The 19,916-nt window shown below is 38.2% G+C and overlaps 1 protein-coding gene across 2 annotated transcripts in view; it reads right to left on the bottom strand.

Moving 5' to 3' along the window:
- LOC311283413 (complement C3-like) overlaps positions 1-19,916 on the bottom strand; it is a 175,768-nt gene that overhangs the window by 107,908 nt on the left and 47,944 nt on the right. For both annotated transcript variants that reach the window (XM_084397780.1, XM_084397779.1), the window contains exons 9-17: positions 17,973-18,093; positions 17,712-17,827; positions 17,122-17,268; positions 15,579-15,782; positions 15,254-15,445; positions 14,598-14,750; positions 14,374-14,503; positions 6,518-6,589; positions 6,131-6,328 (exon numbers count right to left, since the gene is read on the bottom strand). In XM_084397780.1, the coding sequence (XP_084253906.1) occupies positions 6,131-6,328; positions 6,518-6,589; positions 14,374-14,503; positions 14,598-14,750; positions 15,254-15,445; positions 15,579-15,782; positions 17,122-17,268; positions 17,712-17,827; positions 17,973-18,093 (1,333 nt within the window). The remainder of the gene's footprint in view (positions 1-6,130; positions 6,329-6,517; positions 6,590-14,373; positions 14,504-14,597; positions 14,751-15,253; positions 15,446-15,578; positions 15,783-17,121; positions 17,269-17,711; positions 17,828-17,972; positions 18,094-19,916) is intronic.

Raw genomic sequence — 19,916 nt, 5'->3', positions numbered from 1 at the left:
CAGAATCACTGAAGGAAAGAGGAACACACAAAATACAACTGACTTTCAGCCATTACACATTATTACACTTATTATTAACCAGTATGACTTTATTTCTGTCATACATCTACATAAGTTGTTATTGAGATGTTTAATTGAAAATGTTTGGTTTGAAGTTACCGCTATAGAGATCAGTGCTTGCTTTAGTTGGGATGCTGATGCTAAAACATTAGTTTTTCTTTTGCTGCTTGAGCTGTGTTTTTGCAAGTCACACTTGTGCACACACAGTTTATGAATGACTGCAGTTATAATGATTATGATGACAAAATCATCATATTGTCTGTTTATTCACTAAGGAATTCATTCTCACTTATTCAGAGTTTAATCCTCAATCAAAAGTGTTACATTACCACCACTGTGAAAACGCAGCAATAAGATACAATGACTCTTTTTTTTTTAACACATGATGCACAACCAGAGAAACAGAGCTACACTGTGTTTTAGAAACACCGAGATATCACAATTTAGCACATGAATCTCAACAATGGTGGCAATATTTCTTTTTTATTATTATTATTATTCATGCAGCAGTGCATGCTGGGAGTTTTATATTATCCTGGAACCCAGCATGCATTGCGACATGAAACTTTTCACCATTGTTGAGATTCATATGCTGATTGTTGATATCTGTGTGTGTCTGAGCCAAGCAGGAGTAAAATAAAATTGAATGCACTATATGATTACAATATTCTTCAGAAGACCTGATTATAGAAATATTGATTTCATTTAGTAGATTCACAGATATATGCTAAATATGAGATAACAATAATTTCAATGACTATATACAGGAAAAATCTGAAAATCAGGCATGTCCAGGATGATTGTGACATCATCACAAAAAAATAAAAACACCTAATCATCTTCCTCTTGACTTTTTCTTGCCATAACAAATGTGTTTTATAAACTCACCGTTACAGCAGTCAGAGAGAAATTAATGGTAAGAAGTCCAGGGACAAGAGACCAACTAAAGCAAATACTGATCTCCATCATGGTGACAACAAATTTTATTAATAACTAAATCTCTGTTAATTCTCAACAAGAACTTTTGTACATGTATGAAAGAAATAATCGTAAACTGGTTTGTAAACTGGTTTCACACTCAGTGTGGCTGGAAGTCAGTTGTAGTTTTTGTGTTTCTCTTTTTTCTGTTCTTGTTTCTCTGTCCTTCAGTGATTCTGCTTATCAGGTGTTCATCAGTATCTCAATTCACTCACTTCTTTTCATTCAAGTGGACTATATTAGTGAACTAATGTAGGGAATAGTGAATGAGGGTATAGGGTGTGATTGGGAAAACAGCCTCTGAGTGTCGACTTTGAGCACTGTTAATTCACAGTATATTCCTGTAGGCTACTTTTATTTTCTACGGTATATTACTGTTTTAATGGAAAATGGTATGATATTGTCAGAATTTTACAGCAAGGGTTAACAGTGTATACCACAAATACAAGAAACGTTGTAACCGTTTGCAGGGTAAAAATCAAGACATTGAAAGTCCAAGAACGAAGACGAGAAGCACTCTACAAGTCTGTCCTGCCTCTTCATCAATTAGAAGAACTTTAAACTTCCATTATGCTCTCTTGGGGGATCTAAGAGCAAAGTACAAAGCAGACAAAGCCAAACAGGGGGTTGTAAATGTACTGACAGGAAAGCTGATAAAGAAATACAAATTCAAAAAGTTGTGCGAGCAGATGATTGGTTTTTCATACAAAGCCTGGAAGCCACAAAACAGAGCTCGACAAACAAGTTTGGCCGAAATAAACGAGAGCTGTAAGACAGTTCTACCTAAGAGATGATGTCAGCAGGCAAACCCCTGGCAAGAAAAACACAATCACACTAAGAAAAATTAAGAAACAGAGAAGGCTCCTTTGTGATTCCCAGAAAAACCTTCACAGGAAATTTGGAAACATTTCATATGCCTTCTTCTGTAGGGAGAGACCATTTTGGGTGGTGACACCGAAGGAGAGAGACCGAGAAACTTGCCAGTGCAAGACCCATGAGAACCTACAGTTTATGGTGGAAAAAATTCACAAACTTGGTCTTTCACTGTCTATCAATCTGGAGGAGATGGCAGATAGCACAGTCTGTAACAATTCAAAGACATGTGCTTATGGTGAATGCCAAAAATGTGAATACTCCACTGTACCACCGGCCAGACAGCAATCCAACAAAGAGGTGTCGCTCACCCAGTGGTGTCTGGAGAAGATAGAGCACACCAGAGCAAATGAAGAACAAGAGAAAAGTACACAGCAAAAACTCCAGTGTTAAATTAACACTCCTGGGAGTACATATGAGACCACACTTGTAGAGTGTAAAGTGTTAAAATATGAGTGTTAAATTAACACTCAAGAGTGTTAAAGTTAATGAGATAATTAAGTGATTAATTGAGTGATGATTGATCATTATTGAAGACACCTGATGTTAACAAGCAGAATCACTGAAGGAGAAAATCACAAATTGTAAGCCACCGTTATGGTGATGATTGTTTGCTTTAGTTGGGCTCTAGACCATTATATGTGTACTTTAAATTTTGTTTGTCTGCTGTTATTGATTTATAACAGTCAGATGAACAAAGAAAAAATGTGATCTGATAGTGTTGGTTATGTTTTGACATAATCATGTTGTGATCTGAAAAACTAAACTTTTGAGATAGTTTGGATTTGTTAATTACAGCAGCTCTGTGATTCTACAGCATATGATTATCAGTATTTTTCATGTAATCCAAAATATTTAATTAACATTGTTCTGATCAAAAGACTTTCAAATTAATGAATTTATTTAGAAACACAGACATCAATAATCAGCCTGTGAATCTCAACAATGGTGACAATAATAAAGCATGTTGCAGTGGCTGCCACCAATCACAACTCATTAATGGCTCCCATCATGCATTGCGGTATGAATAAATTATGATCTGAATTGTCTATGTCAGGGGTGCCCAATCCTGCTCCTGGCGATCGACTGTCCTGCACAGTTCATCTCCAACCCTAATTAAACACACCTGAAGCAACCAATTAAGGTCTTCAGAGCACGCCAGGATCACTTGAAAATTAAAGGCAGGTGTGTTTGATTAGGGTTGGAGATGAACTGTGCAGGACAGTCGATCACCAGGAGCAGGATTGGGCACCCCTGGTCTATGTAATTTACTTTTCCTAATTGAATATTCTGCTCGTCACCATTGTTGAGATGCATTGACTGAATCTTGACGTCTGTGTGTGCCTAAAAGAAAGATTTTTTTTTTTCAAAACAACTTTTAAGAAGTCCTTTGTATTATATCTAAAATTCTGGATATTTATGCAGAATCACAGTTGTGCTGTAACCAACAACATAAATCTAAGTCAGAAATATGAGTTCAGTGATCAAGTTCAAATGATGATTGTCATAATATAACCAAAACCATCAGATCACATTTTTTCTTTGTTCATCTGGCAGTTATAACTCAGATACAACAACCAAACAAAATCTAAAGTTAATAATTTAAGGGTCAAGAGCCCAACTAAAGCAAACAATCATCGCCATAATGGTGGCTTACAATTTGTGATTTTCTCCTTCAGTGATTCTGCTTGTTAACATCAGGTGTCTTCAATAATGATCAATCATCACTCAATTAATCACTTAATTATCTCATTAACTTTAACACTCTTGAGTGTTAATTTAACACTCATATTTTAACACTTTACACTCTACAAGTGTGGTCTCACATGTACTCCCAGGAGTGTTAATTTAACACTGGAGTTTTTGCTGTGTAGCTTAATCACTGTGAAGAAGGATATAACCATAACAGAGGAAGAGCTGGTGAACCAATTCCAAAATAGGCTCTTTAAATTCAGGAGACATCTGTTCAACATCAGATGGCAGTACAGCATCTACCGGACCCTGAGGGAAAACCTGACCAATGATTGCCTGATCCATATAGACTTTAGTGAGAACTTCACTTGCAAGTACGCTTCAGAGATCCAGTCAGTTCACTTTGGGGGGTCACACAAGCAAGTGACGCTCCACACTGGTGTCCTCTATGTGGGGAAGGAGCCCCCCATCTTCTTCTGCACCATCTCACCCAGCAGAAGGCATGATCCAGCAGCCATATGGGCTTACCTGGACCCCATCCTGGACATGATAAAACATCAGTACCCTGCCGTGCAACACCTTCACTTCTTCAGTGATGGTCCAGCCACACAATATAAACAGAAGGGCAACTTTTACATGGTTTGCACGGAACCCTACAACAAGGGCTTCCAGGGGACTACATGGAACTTTTTCGAGGCCAGTCACGGAAAGGGTGCCCCGGATGGAGTGGGGGGTTCATTAAAGAGGTCAGCCGACCTCTTGGTCCACCACGGGAGAGACATAACGGATGCAATGTCTTTCTACCAGGAGTTGAGGAACTCTGGCAGTCAAATACAGTTGTATTATGTCAGCGAGGAAGAGGTGGAAAGAAAGGCACAGATGATGTCTGGGGTACATCTGGTAACCATAAAAGGAACCATGCGAATGCACCAGGTTATAAGTATCACACCTGGCATCCTAAAATTTAGAGACTTGAAGTTGCATCTGCCAAGCAGTGGAAGGCGTGTGGGATTGCCCATGTTATGGACTCCAAGAAGTCACCCTCCCGACAGTGTTGGCTAATGGCCGTGATCTCTCACCTCCACATCAACCAGGTGTCATCAACCCGGATACCTCAGCTCCACTTCGTCCAGATGTCATCGAGTCTCACCACAGTGGACAGTGGTGCATTGTGAACTATGACGAACAACCATACCCTGGCATTATACTGGATGTCGAAGAACATAATGTGAAAGTTAAGTGCATGCACAGGAATGGAGTAAACAAGTTATACTGGCCAAGCCTAAGAGATGATATCAACTGTTATGGAGATGACCAGATTGTTTGTCTGATGCCAGAGCCGCTGCCAGTGAACAAAAGATCAGTTCAGATTGACCACAGTATCTGGAAGTACTTTAAGGAGCACCTGAATGTATGAAAGTGTCAGATGTGAACTGGCTACTAGTGAAGAAGCCATCAGTGGCTTCAATGGAGACTGGCTCGGAAATGATAACAGATGGACGCAGCACAATAACATGGCAAAGACAAACATATCTCAAGTAAAAGTGAAGAACAGTTAGTATAGGAAATATTTCATCAACATGTTTTACTGCATACAAAATGTTCGTATCAGTGCTGTTGGGAAAACAGTTTTAGTTTTGTGTTCAATGTAAGTGTTTCTAATATTCTAGTGGACATGTTTTGTTTATGACAATGTTGTGTTATGAAAGACACATTTTAGTCAGAAGGCTTGATCTTTCGGTCTTAATCTGGTCAATAACCTTTATTTTATTGTTCATATTAAATTTACACATTTTATGGAATATGAAATTATTTGTAATGTAAAATATTACTAATAAACGTATCAAATTGTTTGAAATAATCGTATGTTTTGTCATTGGTTTCACTTTGCGTCACTGGTGTTACATTGCGTCACTGGTGTTACCGCATGGCATATTGGTTTTCTGGCATCAGAGTTGCCCAGTTTCATAGAATATGGTTTTTGTATCTACCTAACTGTTGCTGCATTCATTAGTAAGCATTTTAAGGATATGATCATTCAATTTTGATCACTCAACCTCAATTATTTCTAATGTTACAACAAAAAACTTTTTCTGTATTTGATTATGTATGCAAATTAAATAGTCAAATTACATTCTGGGAAGCCTGAATTGTCATCTAAAATATAGGTAACACCAGTGACAAAAAAGCAGTGCAAGCATTTTTTAATGTAATGTAGTAAAAATATAAAAATACATTAATCAACCGAGAGTTCAGGGTATATTTGATGGTAAGATAACCTTGCTTTCTGGAACACTCATCAGTTGTTGTTCTTGTGTTTCTCTTTTTTCTCTTTAGTTGTTTCTCTTTCCTTCAGTAATTCTGCTCATTAGCATCAGGTGTCACCACAAATTATCACTTTATTAATCACTTAATTATCTAATTAACTTTAACACTGCTTCACTGCAACTTTAACACTCTGTAGAGTGGGACCATATGTGCTCTGAGCAGTGTAGATTTAACACTGGGGATTTTTCTGTGTACTTACTGCGAGCCAGAATCATTTCCTCTTCTTCTGTCTTCACGTTTTTGCGGGTTTTCATCTCTTTGCAGCATTGCAGGAAGGCCTGGACACACTCTGGCCCATCTACAATATACGTGGCTCTTCGTTCACAGGTGTAGCCGAGTTTATTATCCCTCATACCATCAATGCAGCACTGCTTCAATTCACCAGAGTATTGACCAGCTGAGAAGACAATGAACAATGTAGGTGAACATGGTGAGAATTACTGGGGGGAAAGACAATGTTCCCTAAAACATGAACCGTGAACAGAAAGGTTTGGGAACAGTAAAAAAAAAAAAAAAAAAAAAAAAAAACGATCCCTTTCTGATTTACATTGCAAAAGTAAAATCTGACTAAATTTCAGTTCCTCACCCAGTGTACCAGTGATCTGCAGGAGACTCTCAGCTCTTCGTTTTCTCTTTGCAGTGGCGGGACACTCAGGCTCTAGACGACAATTCATTTGAATGAATTAGTATATTTTAAAAATCACTTGGCAAAGTTTTTATTGAGAATTAACAGAGGTTTAACTCTAATGTGTTTCATTTAAAGTCACCATAAGAGTGATTAGTGTTTCCAATAGTTGGGCTCTTAACTCTTATTATATCTTTTATCTTTTTTGGCCGCTGTGACAGTGTGTTTGTCAAACACATTTGCAGCAGCAAAGAAAGCTAAAATGAAACGAGATCAGGTGATGATGGTTTCCTGTTGATGTATTTATAATCATCATGAAATAACCTGTTTCACTGAAGTCTTTGGAATCTAACAATTGTGTTGATCCATTTAATATTTTCACATAACAAACCCTGTATTTCTGCAGCATGAGATCTAGCAATATTATAACAGTCAGCTTAAAGCTTTTAACAAACATTAGAATTCCGAGGAAACTTGGAATTCCGGCACCACGACAGATATGATGAAGACCTTGACAGTGCACAGAGCAGAAAGTTGCTCCGTCTTCGACTGGTAAATGAAGAGATACCTTGTTGATCACTCTGACAGTGTTTATATTGCAATAATGACCTACTGAATGTACACTGCCGTTCAAAATGTGTTGGTTAGTCAGATTTTTTTTCAGTAAGGATGCATTAAAGTGATAAAAAATGACCTTAAATATACAAAAGATTTCGGTTTCAAATAAATGCTGTTCTTTTGAAATTTTTATTCATCAAAGAATCGTGAAAAAATGTATCATAGTTTCCAAAATATTAAGCAAGAAACTGTTTTCATATTTCTGAAGGATCATGTGACACTGAAGTAATGATTTTTGAAAATTCAGCTTTGACATCACAGGAATAACTTACATTTTGAAATATATTCAAATAAGATCTTAAATTGTAATGCTATTTCACAATGTTACAAGTTTTACTGTATTTTTGATCAAACAAATTCAGCTTTGGTGAGCATGAGCTCTTTATAAAAAAAATGTGTTCCTTTGTGCACTGGCTAAGGAGCATGAGTTAAACTGAAAAAAAGAAAAAGTTTTTCTGAGGTAATGTGTTATGTAATCTTGTTAAAATGGATTTCATAAAATTGGTATTGAAAAAAGTATCGTTCAGGAACCGCTATCGAAATCAAGGTATCGGTATAAAATTTTTTTGAATGATACCCAGCCCTAGAATCACCAAATGAGAAAATCCATTATGGTGATCAGTGTTTGCTTTAGTTGGGCTCTTGACCCTTAAACTAATAACGTTATATTTAGTTTGGCTGCTGTAACTAAGTTATACCAGCCAGATGAACAAAGAGAAAAGTTAATCAGGTGGTGTTGGTTATGTTTTGACATAATCATCATTTGACCTGAATCACAAAACTCATTTAGAGAGTTATGTCTACCTTGTTGATAACAGCAGCCTGTGATTCTACAGTATACTATTTTCAGCATTTTCAATATAATCAAAAACATTTCTTAAATGTTGTTTTGATCAAAAGACTGAAAAATGATTTTACTTGGACACACATACATCAAGAATCAGCCTGTGATTCTCAACAATGGTGACAATAATAAAGCATGTTGCAGTGCATTCTGGGTGCCACCAATCAAAACTCATTCATGGCTCCCATCATGCATTGTGGTATGAATAAATTATGAATTAAATTATTAGTACTTTCCTTTTCCTAATTGAATATTCTTTTTGTCACCATTGTTGAGAATCATACACTGATTCTTGATGTCTGTGTGTGCCTGAAAGAACCTTTTTTTTTTCTTTTTTTTTATCAGAACTTTTAAGAAATCATTTGAATTATATTGAAAAATCTGGATCTTATTCTGTAGAATCACTGTGATGTTGTAATGACCAATATGCATAGTTCCTACATGACGTCACAACATATGGGCATTTGCCGACCCGGCTCCATTTCTGTGGGCAGAACATTAGAAGAAGAAGAAGCTGAAATGAGTTAATTTCGTGATAAAAAGTGAAAATGGTCATCTCCTGCTGGGTCAATGGATGTTCAAATCGTGCCAGAGGTTCAGTTAAATTTGGATTTTACAGTATACCCATCATTAGACTTCATGAATGTGAGAAGACTAAGCTTTTGTCAGAACAACGACGGAGGTTTATGGCTGGCGAGGATAAACAGGAAAGAAACTCCCTCAAAACATGCAAGAATTTGCTCAGAGCACTGACAAAAACAACATTGTTTCCACTGTTCGATCGCGCCCGCGCCTCTCACTCACACACACACACATATTCCAGCATTGCAATCTCAGATTATGTCCCTAAAGAACCTGTGTATAAAGTAGTTCCGCATTACATTAATTAATTTGCACGCAAGTTTTATTTTTTATTTTTATACCGTGTATATTCATGCACCGAACCGTGACGCCCGTACCGTTTCGGTTCAATACGAATACATGTACCGTTCCACCCCTATTCTTCAGTGTACAAATAAGTACATGCATATTACAGAAAGCACCGATGACTGTTTTAAGGGGAACATAGGAATTAAGTTGTGCATGCTATGGCTTTTTAATAGACAGATAGTCTAGCATCATGCTACATACCTTCGCTATGATGACTACTTTTCCATTGATTGCACTTGAGCAAACGTCACCAACCCAACCCTCGGCAAACTGATTGTACGCCTCCAGTGATTTCCAGGCTCAGAATTGCACACATGTGTAAAAACTCCTAGCCAATATCAGATAATGGTACACATGATAATACTGTATCTGAGGCAAAGCTGCATAATCAGTGCTCAGTGCTTCCTTCGTTAGCGCATACGGATCCACACCATTTATGACTGAAATTTTCGCATTGTACCTCTCTCTGTCTTGTGTTAATAAAGTCTCTTTATAATCTCTGTCACTTTGTCTCTTCATGATTTTCGTAACATTATAAACAGAAAGAAATATTCGAAATTTGCTTGTAAAACTTTGTAAACACAGCAGCTTATGCCATCAAAGATGGTGTCTCCGGGGAGGTCACGTGACATTAATTGGCCTGTGGGAAATATGTATACATTTAAGTCAGAGATTAGGCTCTAAATGAGATCAGTGATTCAGGTCAAATGATGATTATATTAAAATATAACCAACACCACCTGTTCACCTTTTCTCTTTGTTCATCTGGCTGTTATAACTCAGATACAGCAGCCAATCTAAAGTTAAACATTTAAAGGTCAACTGCCCAACGAAATCAAACACTGATCTCCATAATAATGACTAAATTGTGTGATTTTCTCCTTTGGTGATGCTGCTTGTTAACATCAGGTGTCTTCAATAATGGTTAATCATCACTCAATCAATCACTTAACTAGCTCATTAACTTTAACACTCATATTTTAACACTTTAACACTCTTGAGTCTGAAGCCAAATAAACTCCCAGGAGAGTTCATTTAACACTGGAGTTTTTGCTGTGCAGCTGATTTCACTAATTAGTTCTCTCCTGCTGAATTAACAAATCCAGGTGATTGGAACAAAATACTGAGGAGGATTTTTACTTTCTGAACCTGGACTTTCCACCTCTGCGAGTCAGCATCGTCAACTTCATCTTGACAGCCGACACTAACATAGAAAACACTTGTTTATTAATAAACAATTAAAATGTCTCCTTGCTATATTTTACATTTACAGTGAGGAAAATAAGTATTTGAACACCCTGCTATTTTGCAAGTTCTCCCACTTGGAAATCATGGAGGGGTCTGAAATTGTCATCGTAGGTGCATGTCCACTGTGAGAGACATAATCTAAAAAAAAATCCAGAAATCACAATATATGATTTTTTAACTATTTATTTGTATGATACAGCTGCAAATAAGTATTTGAACACCTGTCTATCAGCTAGAATTCTGACCCTCAAAGACCTGTTAGTCTGCCTTTAAAATGTCCACCTCCACTCCATTTATTATCCTAAATTAGATGCACCTGTTTGAGGTCGTTAGCTGCATAAAGACACCTGTCCACCCCATACAATCAGTAGGAATCTAACTACTAACATGGCCAAGACCAAAGAGCTGTCCAAAGACACTAGAGACAAAATTGTACACCTCCACAAGGCTGGAAAGGGCTACGGGGAAATTGCCAAGCAGCTTGGTGAAAAAAGGTCCACTGTTGGAGCAATCATTAGAAAATGGAAGAAGTTAAACATGACTGTCAATCTCCCTCGGACTGGGGCTCCATGCAAGATCTCACCTCATGGGGTCTCAATGATCCTAAGAAAGGTGAGAAATCAGCCCAGAACTACACGGGAGGAGCTGGTCAATGACCTGAAAAGAGCTGGGACCACCGTTTCCAAGGTTACTGTTGGTAATACACTAAGACGTCATGGTTTGAAATCATGCATGGGACGGAAGGTTCCCCTGCTTAAACCAGCACATGTCAAGGCCCGTCTTAAGTTTGCCAATGACCATTTGGATGATCCAGAGGAGTCATGGGAGAAAGTCATGTGGTGAGACCAAAATATAACTTTTTGGTCATAATTCCACTAAACGTGTTTGGAGGAAGAAGAATGATGAGTACCATCCCAAGAACACCATCCTTACTGTGAAGCATGGGGGTGGTAGCATCATGCTTTGGGGGTGTTTTTCTGCACATGGGACAGGGCGACTGCACTGTATTAAGGAGAGGATGACCGGGGCCATGTATTGCAAGATTTTGGGGAACAACCTCCTTCCCTCAGTTAGAGCATTGAAGATGGGTCGAGGCTGGGTCTTCCAACATGACAATGACCCAAAGCACACAGCCAGGATAACCAAGGAGTGGCTCTGTAAGAAGCATATCAAGGTTCTGGCGTGGCCTAGCCAGTCTCCAGACCTAAACCCAATAGAGAATCTTTGGAGGGAGCTCAAACTCTGTGTTTCTCAGCGACAGCCCAGAAACCTGACTGATCTAGAGAAGATCTGTGTGGAGGAGTGGGCCAAAATCCCTCCTGCAGTGTGTGCAAACCTGGTGAAAAACTACAGGAAACGTTTGACCTCTGTAATTGCAAACAAAGGCTACTGTACCAAATATTAACATTGATTTTCTCAGGTGTTCAAATACTTATTTGCAGCTGTATCATACAAATAAATAGTTAAAAAATCATACATTGTGATTTCTGGATTTTTTTTTTTAGACTATGTCTCTCACAGTGGACATGCACCTACGATGACAATTTCAGACCCCTCCATGATTTCTAAGTGGGAGAACTTGCAAAATAGCAGGGTGTTTAAATACTTATTTTCCTCACTGTACATGAATGCGTCATCACCGCACCTGTGGGGGATGGTGCAATTTTTGTTGGTTACATGGAGATACATGGAAAGCTACATGGAGATACATGGAAAAATATGCACCAAACAAGCCACTTTGAAATTTTGCTGTTTTCATGAATACAAAAGTTGGGTGACTCTCCCCCTAGACTAAAAAAACATGGATGACCCTCCCCTCAACAAAGAATAAAAAGACATGAACAAACCTCCCCTATTTTCCTCAGGTGGTCCATTCCATAAATACCGAACGGTCCCTTAAAAAAACAAAACTTAATCCTACAACAGATGACAACTACAGAATTTTATTTTATTTATTTATTTATTTATTTTATTTTTTTCAAGCATAAACAATGAAAAAGTGTACAATATGTACAACATAAAACAATAATTGAAAAAACACTGATGATCCAACAAATAAAATTCACCACTGCTTGAAAAGGAGTGGGCTGAATTTTATTTGTTGGATCATCAGTGTTTTTTCAATTATTGTTTTATGTTGTACATATTGTACACTTTTTCAAAGAATAGTCTCCTTTCTTCCTTTTCTGTGAAATACTCCTGAAAGAGTTGTATTCAATCCACTTTTCTCTCACAGAATGACCTACTTGACAAAATTGGACACTCTACGAAGATCATCCATTGCAGTCTGTTGTTGAAACTCTTCAGCTGACAAGAGCAAACTCCAATGTCATATTCTATGCAGCTCGACTAAGCCTCTGCAGATAATCCAGAATGTGACAGCATGTCTGGTCTTCAATCAGCTAAAGAGGACCCAAAGTCACACCCCTCCTGATCTCACTAGACTGACTCCCAGTGGCAGCCAGGATCATACTTAAAATTTTGATGTTGACTTTCAAGACTGACACTGGAACTGCACCTCCATACCTCAATTCACCCTAAGAGTATGTGCTCCCTCCCTCCAGATAGGGTAACTGAAATAGGGGCGCCTTGGTGTTCCTTCACAATGAGGCACAAAGTCACTTTCCAAAATCTTCATGTCTGCTAAATGCATGTAAATATAGATACTGACCTGGTGACAACTTGACCCAGTCTTCCCTATTTACACAATTCCTGACAAATTATGACAATGTGATAGCCTGACGTTGTCATACTCAGATTCTAGTCAAAATATGAGTCTGATACTGGTCCACTGGGCTGTGATTATGGGGCGTGTTTCAACCGAACCAGGAAGGAAAATGCCACTGCACTCAATTGGATAGACCTACAACCAATCAGAGCAACAGAGTGAGTGACGTATGTTCTTCATTCATCTTTCAGATCGACAAATTCCTTGATCGCGGTTCTCTGTTCCTCTTTTCAAATTTATGCGCTGTCGATATCTTCTATAACAGACGCGATGGCGGAATCTACACATAATGTTTCATAAACAAAGTTCGGGAGGAGCACGTTCAAATAATCAATCCAATCAACTTGTCATCAAACAATTACCGTCTACCCTATCAGCATGAAAGGGAGCATATATTTATTCACTCTGTCAACTCACCTAACAATCTTTGACAGTTTCCAGCATCCCTCCACTCACTCTTGGCTTGTTCTTCCACAGCCTGGAATACGGGGGGAGCCCTTTGGGCTCGGGCCGAATACCGACCCCAGAGCCCTCTCCTCGGACAGTACGCCAAATATGCTTTTATTCTATCTGACTTATTTGTAAGTGTGAAATCTCAATTCTCCAGCGGCAGTAACCTTAGTTGTGAACGAATTCGACCCAAGCACTCGTTGGTGACATGGATGCTTACGTTACTGTTGTCATCGTATAAAGCCCACCCTGACAATTTGATTGGTTCGAACAGCTTTTGGACGGAACAGCTCCACAGCGGATTGAGTCCAGACCGAACTTCCCGACCTAAAAATGTTGTGGGCGGGGCTAAGTTCGGCTGGTATCCAGGCTAACAATGTGAAGTAATGAACATAAACATTCATACAAAAATTCATAATTCCAGTTTTGCATCAAAATGTGTTTTCTATATATCGCCAATCATCACCCAAAACTCAGTTTTAATACCCATACTTGTCAGACCAGAGATGCACTCCTTAAAATAACCCTCAGAAATCTATTTGTTCAGTGAATAAAGCTAATATTGTCATGGTTTGGGTTTTGTTTTCTTGTTCTTGTCATTGTCATGTTTATGTGTCTTGTCTTGTGATTCCCTGTTTGTCATGTGATCCTGTCATGTGTCTTGTCATTGGTTAATCGTCTGGTTCATTGTTCACAGGTGTCCCTTGTCTAGTAATTAATCTGTGTATTTAAGCCCTCATGTTTGCCCTGTGTCTTTGTTAAGTATTGTATGAATGTTTTGAGTTGTGAATGGTTCTTGTCCTGGTTCTTGTCCAGTTTCTTGTTCTTGTTTTGAGTTACCAGTTTCCAGCCTTTGTTTTATGTTTGATAATTAAAGTTGCATTTGGGTTCTCTATATCTTGCCTCTAGTGGATTTTGTTACAAATATAATAATTTTTTCATTAGCTGAAATAAATTTGTTTATTTGTTCATTTGTTTTTTTTTTTTTTTTTTTTAAACCTGTTCTGGTGTTGGTTCCTCCTGCAGTGTGTGACTCAAACATCAGACCTGCATCAGTGAAAACCCCCATACTCTCCCTTCCACCTCCTGCTGTACAGCCGGTGTCATGCTTCTCTATGACGTCCCAGATCTAAAGGTGCAAAAAGACACCAGTTATGTACGTTTTATGCCAGAAACGGGGAGATTAGATGTTTTCGCAATGACGTCTGAAGAAGGTCCTTCACCTGAGTCTGAGTGAGTCTGTTCTTGTTAAGGACATGCACAGCCTTGTCAACCGCCACCAGCCCAACTCTAGCTCCAGGATCTCCAGTTATCTGCAGCTTGACCTCATCTCCTGTTTCATAGGTATTCATCTTGTTCTTCACCTGAAGCTTGAGCTGTCATTAAAATGAGAGATGCTGTGTCAGTCAAACAGACTTAAGGGTAAGTTCACCCAAAAATGAAAATTATGTCATTAATTACTCCCCTTCATGTCGTTGCAGACCTGTAAGACCCTCGGAATGCAAATTAAGATATTTTTGATGAAATCTGAGAGTTACAGAGTACATCTGAGATCTCTCCATAGACTGCAACGTCATGGCAACTTTCAAGGCCCAGAAAGGTAGTAGAGACATCGTTAAAATAGTCCTAAATATGACTACAGTGGTTCAACCTTAATGTTATGAAGCGACGAGAATACTTCTTGTGCATCTTACGATAATACTTCTTAAGAAAGCTCTCGGATTTCTTCAAAAATATTATATATTCATTTGCATTCTGAGGGTCTTACGGGTCTGGAACAACATGAAGGGGTGTAATTAATGGCAGAATTTTCATTTTTGGGTGAACTATCAATTTAGTTGCTTGGCATATCAATCATTTCTTGTGATGGTTGACCCACCGTTCCCATGCACGTGTCCTTCACGTCGACCCAGACTGAATCAGACACCACCTCAGACGAGCCCACATGGTAATAAGCCACAAAGCGGAAGGACGGCACCATGTCTCTGGTTACAGGTAGAGACAGAGTCACTAGAGCTTGTCCTCTCCTCTTGAACCTGTCTGCTTGAACAATCTGACCTTTACTTAAGATCTGTAAATGAGGAAGATGAGTTAACAGTATTTATGACATTCATATGATTTCAAACACAAGCTGTGGTGGTAATCATATATTGATATAATAAATACATTTGTGGTGCAGCTTTAGAAATAACCATAATCGTTACCATGTATGTGTAATCTTGATCTTTGACTCCTGGACTTTGTCCTGTGTTGAGATTGACTGTCATTTGACCATCGATCTGAAGCTCTGCAGCATCAATGCCGACGTGCAGGTAGTTGTTGGAGCCGCCTTTGGGAATGTAAGCGAGAGCCGTCATCGTCTTCACTGCCTGCTGTTCGTTGCTTAATTGTGGATCTTTGGTCTTTGCCTGGAAAGAATACATTTGTTTTCTAATGTGCTATGTAGTATATGCTCCATTGATTGTTCAACATATGTTAACTGACATATGTTAACATGTGTGACCCTGGATGACAAAACCAGTCACAAGTAGCACGGGTATATTTGTGGCAATAGCCAACAATACATTGTATGCAGAGGTGTAAAGTCCAGGTTCATACACAGGGGGGTTGCTCAGGTTGCCCGGGCAACTCCCCATATGCCCTTCTCGACTCACGTTGCCCTTCCGAGGGGGAAAATAAATAAATAAATAAATCGTACAATGGATGCAGAATTTCACGTAGGCCTAGAAAAAAAAAAAAAAAATGCAAAGCCTCATTCACTTCCATTCGGGCACCGAAAGTGAAAGTCAGTAGGAGAAGGGCAAACTCTGTTTACATAGCTGTAGCGCTGCATGCGACCAGTGTAGCACGCAATCATACTACAAATCTTGCGTAGTTGCCCAGTTACCATACGTACCATCAGAACTGAATACAAGCAAGAAGCACAACTGAATGTACGGGAAGCCAAAAGGTTAAAAAAGGATTGTATTTTTTCCCGAAATTTAAGCGTTTTTTTTATTTATTTATTTATTAGAAGCAAGTTTTTCCCCATCTGTCAATTCAATCCAGATTATTTCTTTTCAAATAAAAAAATAAAAAAAATAAAAATAATAATAATAATAAATAATTTTTTCAGGTCAGAGCAACTGCCCCTCAAAATTCCTGTGCACGTCCCTGTTCATACAGTAAAAGTCCTCCTCAGTATTTTGTTCCAATCACCTGCATTTGCTAATTCAGACAGGAGAGAGAACTAATTAGTGAAATCAGCTGATTGAGTTCATGGGTGGAATAAACATATCTGCCATATATGAACAGACTTCTACTTTCTGACCCCTGGACTATACACCTCTGATTGTATGAGTCAAAATTATTGATTTTTCTTTTATGCCAAAAATCATTTGAATATTATGTAAAGATCATGTTCCATGAAGATATTTTTTAAATTTCTTACCATAAATATATAAAATATTTCTTTTTGTGAGTAAATGCAGCACAATCGCAATCATAAATGGACAACTTAAAAGGCGATTTTCTCAATGTTTAGATTTTTTTGCACCCTCAGATTCCAGATTTCAAATAGTTGTATCTCAACCAAATATTGCCCTAACAAACCATTATTTATGTATTCAGCTTTCAGTTGATTTATAAATCTCAATTTTGAAAAATTGACCCATGTGACTGGTTTTGTGGTCCAGGGTCACATATGTTAATTCTCCACTAGTTCACCAGTGAAAGTGACTGAACATTAGTTGAGTTTGCAGGTCTTACAGTGATCTGCAGTGTAGAAGATCCTCCTGGAGTGTTGACGGTAACCTTTGCAATGCCATTGGCTCTTGTTTGACCTTTGACCCCTCCAGGATTGACCTCCACTACCACATTTTCCGCAGGAGTCTGGTCAGGATTTGTTACGTAAACCTTTTATAGAAGCCAGAGCAAAAATTAATGAAATTCTTCCATAGTTTCCACAACCTTTCAGATTCTAATTGTAAAATTGTAAATCAGTGACAGATTTCCAGGATGAAATGTTGTAACATTGCCGGCAACTTAGCGTTACAAGCAATGGCATTGAGTGAGCCATTAATTTGAGAACTGCTCAAATATATGCAAATGACAGGTGAAAAATGCCAATTGCTAAAAGGTTCGAATAGTTAAATCTGTCATGAGTGTTTCAAAATCTGCCATTTGTTCAATATTTTGGTGCTGATGTGGGAATGTTATCTTAACAGTATCCTAATGGTAACATAAAAGCAATAGCTTGTGTGAACAGCAGATATGGTGTGTCTTACTAGAATAGCCAATCTGCTAATTTTATACTAATTTACAGAGTTTAATGTGTAAAATCAGCTACTGTTTCATACCGAGACGCTGAAGGGCATCCCAAGTTTGAAGAATTGTGGTGTTTTTTTGAAGTGGATGGTGTACGGTGACGTCACAATCTGAATGCCTCTCCTTTCTGCTTTCACCATTTCACTGCCTGAAACACACACACACACACACACACACACACACACACACACACACACGCACACACGCACGCACACACACAATTAACCTCTATAAAATCACACACATGCATGTAAACATGTGCATACAGATGTACAGTATCTGTTGAGTCTTACCACTTTCTGTTAAAAGACTGACTGAAACATAGATTGATCGTCCAACCAGCTGGTTAATGTCTGGAAAGGTCTTAGTGATCATCTCCCTGCTCAGTTCTGCTGTACCTTCTCCTTCCCTAATCTATTCATATGAGAAAAAGGCCAATTTCCGACAATATCATATCATAGTAATATACCATAGAAAACAAAAATAGCCTACAGGAATATACTGTAAATCAACAGTGCTCAAAATCAACACTCAGAGGCTGTTTTCCCAATCACACCCTATACCCTCATTCACTATTCCCTACATTAGTTCACTAATATTGTCCCCTTGACAGAGTGAATGAAAAGAAGTGAGTGAATTGAGAAACTGATGAACACCTGATAAGCAGAATAACTGAAGGACAGAGAAACAAGAACAGAAAAACGAGAAATACAAGAACTACAACTGACTTCCAGCCACCGAGTGTGAAACCAGTTTACAAACCAGTTTAACATTATTTCTTTCCTACATGTACAAAAGTTCTTGTTGAGAATTAACAGATATTTAGTTGTTGATGTTTTATTGAATATAATAAGGTTATTCACCATATTTTGCTTTAGTTGGTCTCTTGACCCTTGACTTTATAACATTTAGTTTTGCTCTGGCTGCTGTAACTATGAGTTTATAAAACACATTTGTTATGGCAATAAAAAGTCAAGAGGAAAGTTTATCAGGTGTTTTAGGCTGTTGAGGTGATGTCATAATCATCCTGGATATGTCTGATTCTCTGATCACACCAGTATATAAGCTTTGAATTTGTGGGTGTTTAATGTTTATGGTACATCTGTTAATCTACAACATGAAATAAAGCAATATATCTGTTATCAGTTATTCTGTAGTCACCATGATAGAGATCAGTACTTTAGTTGGGCTCTTGACCCTTGACTATAAGTTAACATTAGTTTCTCTCTGGCTGCTGTAATGGTGAGTGTATAAAACACATTTGTTATGGCAAGAAAAAGCCTAGAGGAAGTTGATCAGGTGTTTTTGGCAGTTGTGGTGATGCCATAATCATCCTGGACATGTCTGATTCTCTGATCACACCAGTATATAAGCTTTGAATTTATGGATATTTAATATTTGTTACTCATATATCTGTGAATCTACAACATGAAATCCAGCAATGTTTCTGTTAAGATTTATTGTGAAAAATATTAAAATAATATAGTGCATTAATACATTTCAAACTCTTTGATTAAGACACAGACAGACATCAACAATCAGCACATGAATCTCAACAATGGTGACAATCAAAAGTTTCATGTCGCAATGCATGCTGGGTTACTGGATAGTATAAAACTCACAACATGCACTGCAGCATGAATAAAAAAATATTGCCACCATTGTTGAGAGACATGTGCTGATTTTTGATATCTCTGTGTTTCTGCAAGACAGTGTAGCTATGTTTATTTGGTTGTGCATGATCTGTTAAAGGGTTAGTTCACCCAAAAATGAAAATTCTGTCAGTAATTACTCACCCTCATGTTGTTCCAACCGCGTAAGACCTTCGTTCATCTTCGGAACATCAATTAAGATATTTTTTGATGAAATCTGAGCCCTGTCTCACTTCTCCATAGGCTGCTAGGTGACTGAAACTTGCTGGCCCAGAAAAGTTATTAAAGAGATCGTTAATATAGTCCAAGTGACTACAGTGGCTTAATCTTAAGTATATCAAGCGACGAGAATACTTTTTGTACGCAAAAACAAACAAAAATAACGACTTTATTCCACTATTCATTTCCTTCTCTCTGGGCCTCTAGTTGGTTCACGTAGTGTTTTTGCGCAGCGCGTCTGTGTTGCACGTCACCACGTAGGCTCACAATTGGCCGAAGCTGGTCATGTGTGTGATGCGTGTTGACGTGCAACACAGACGCGCAGCGCAAAAACACTACGAGGCCCAGAGAGAAGGAAATGAATAG

The sequence above is a fragment of the Rutilus rutilus genome, assembly GCF_951802725.1.
Source record: "Rutilus rutilus genome assembly, chromosome: 2".
Classification (NCBI taxonomy): Eukaryota; Metazoa; Chordata; class Actinopteri; order Cypriniformes; family Leuciscidae; genus Rutilus; species Rutilus rutilus.
The sequence above is the reverse complement of the archived record's forward strand: the minus strand, read 5'-3'. Positions and strand labels throughout refer to the sequence as shown.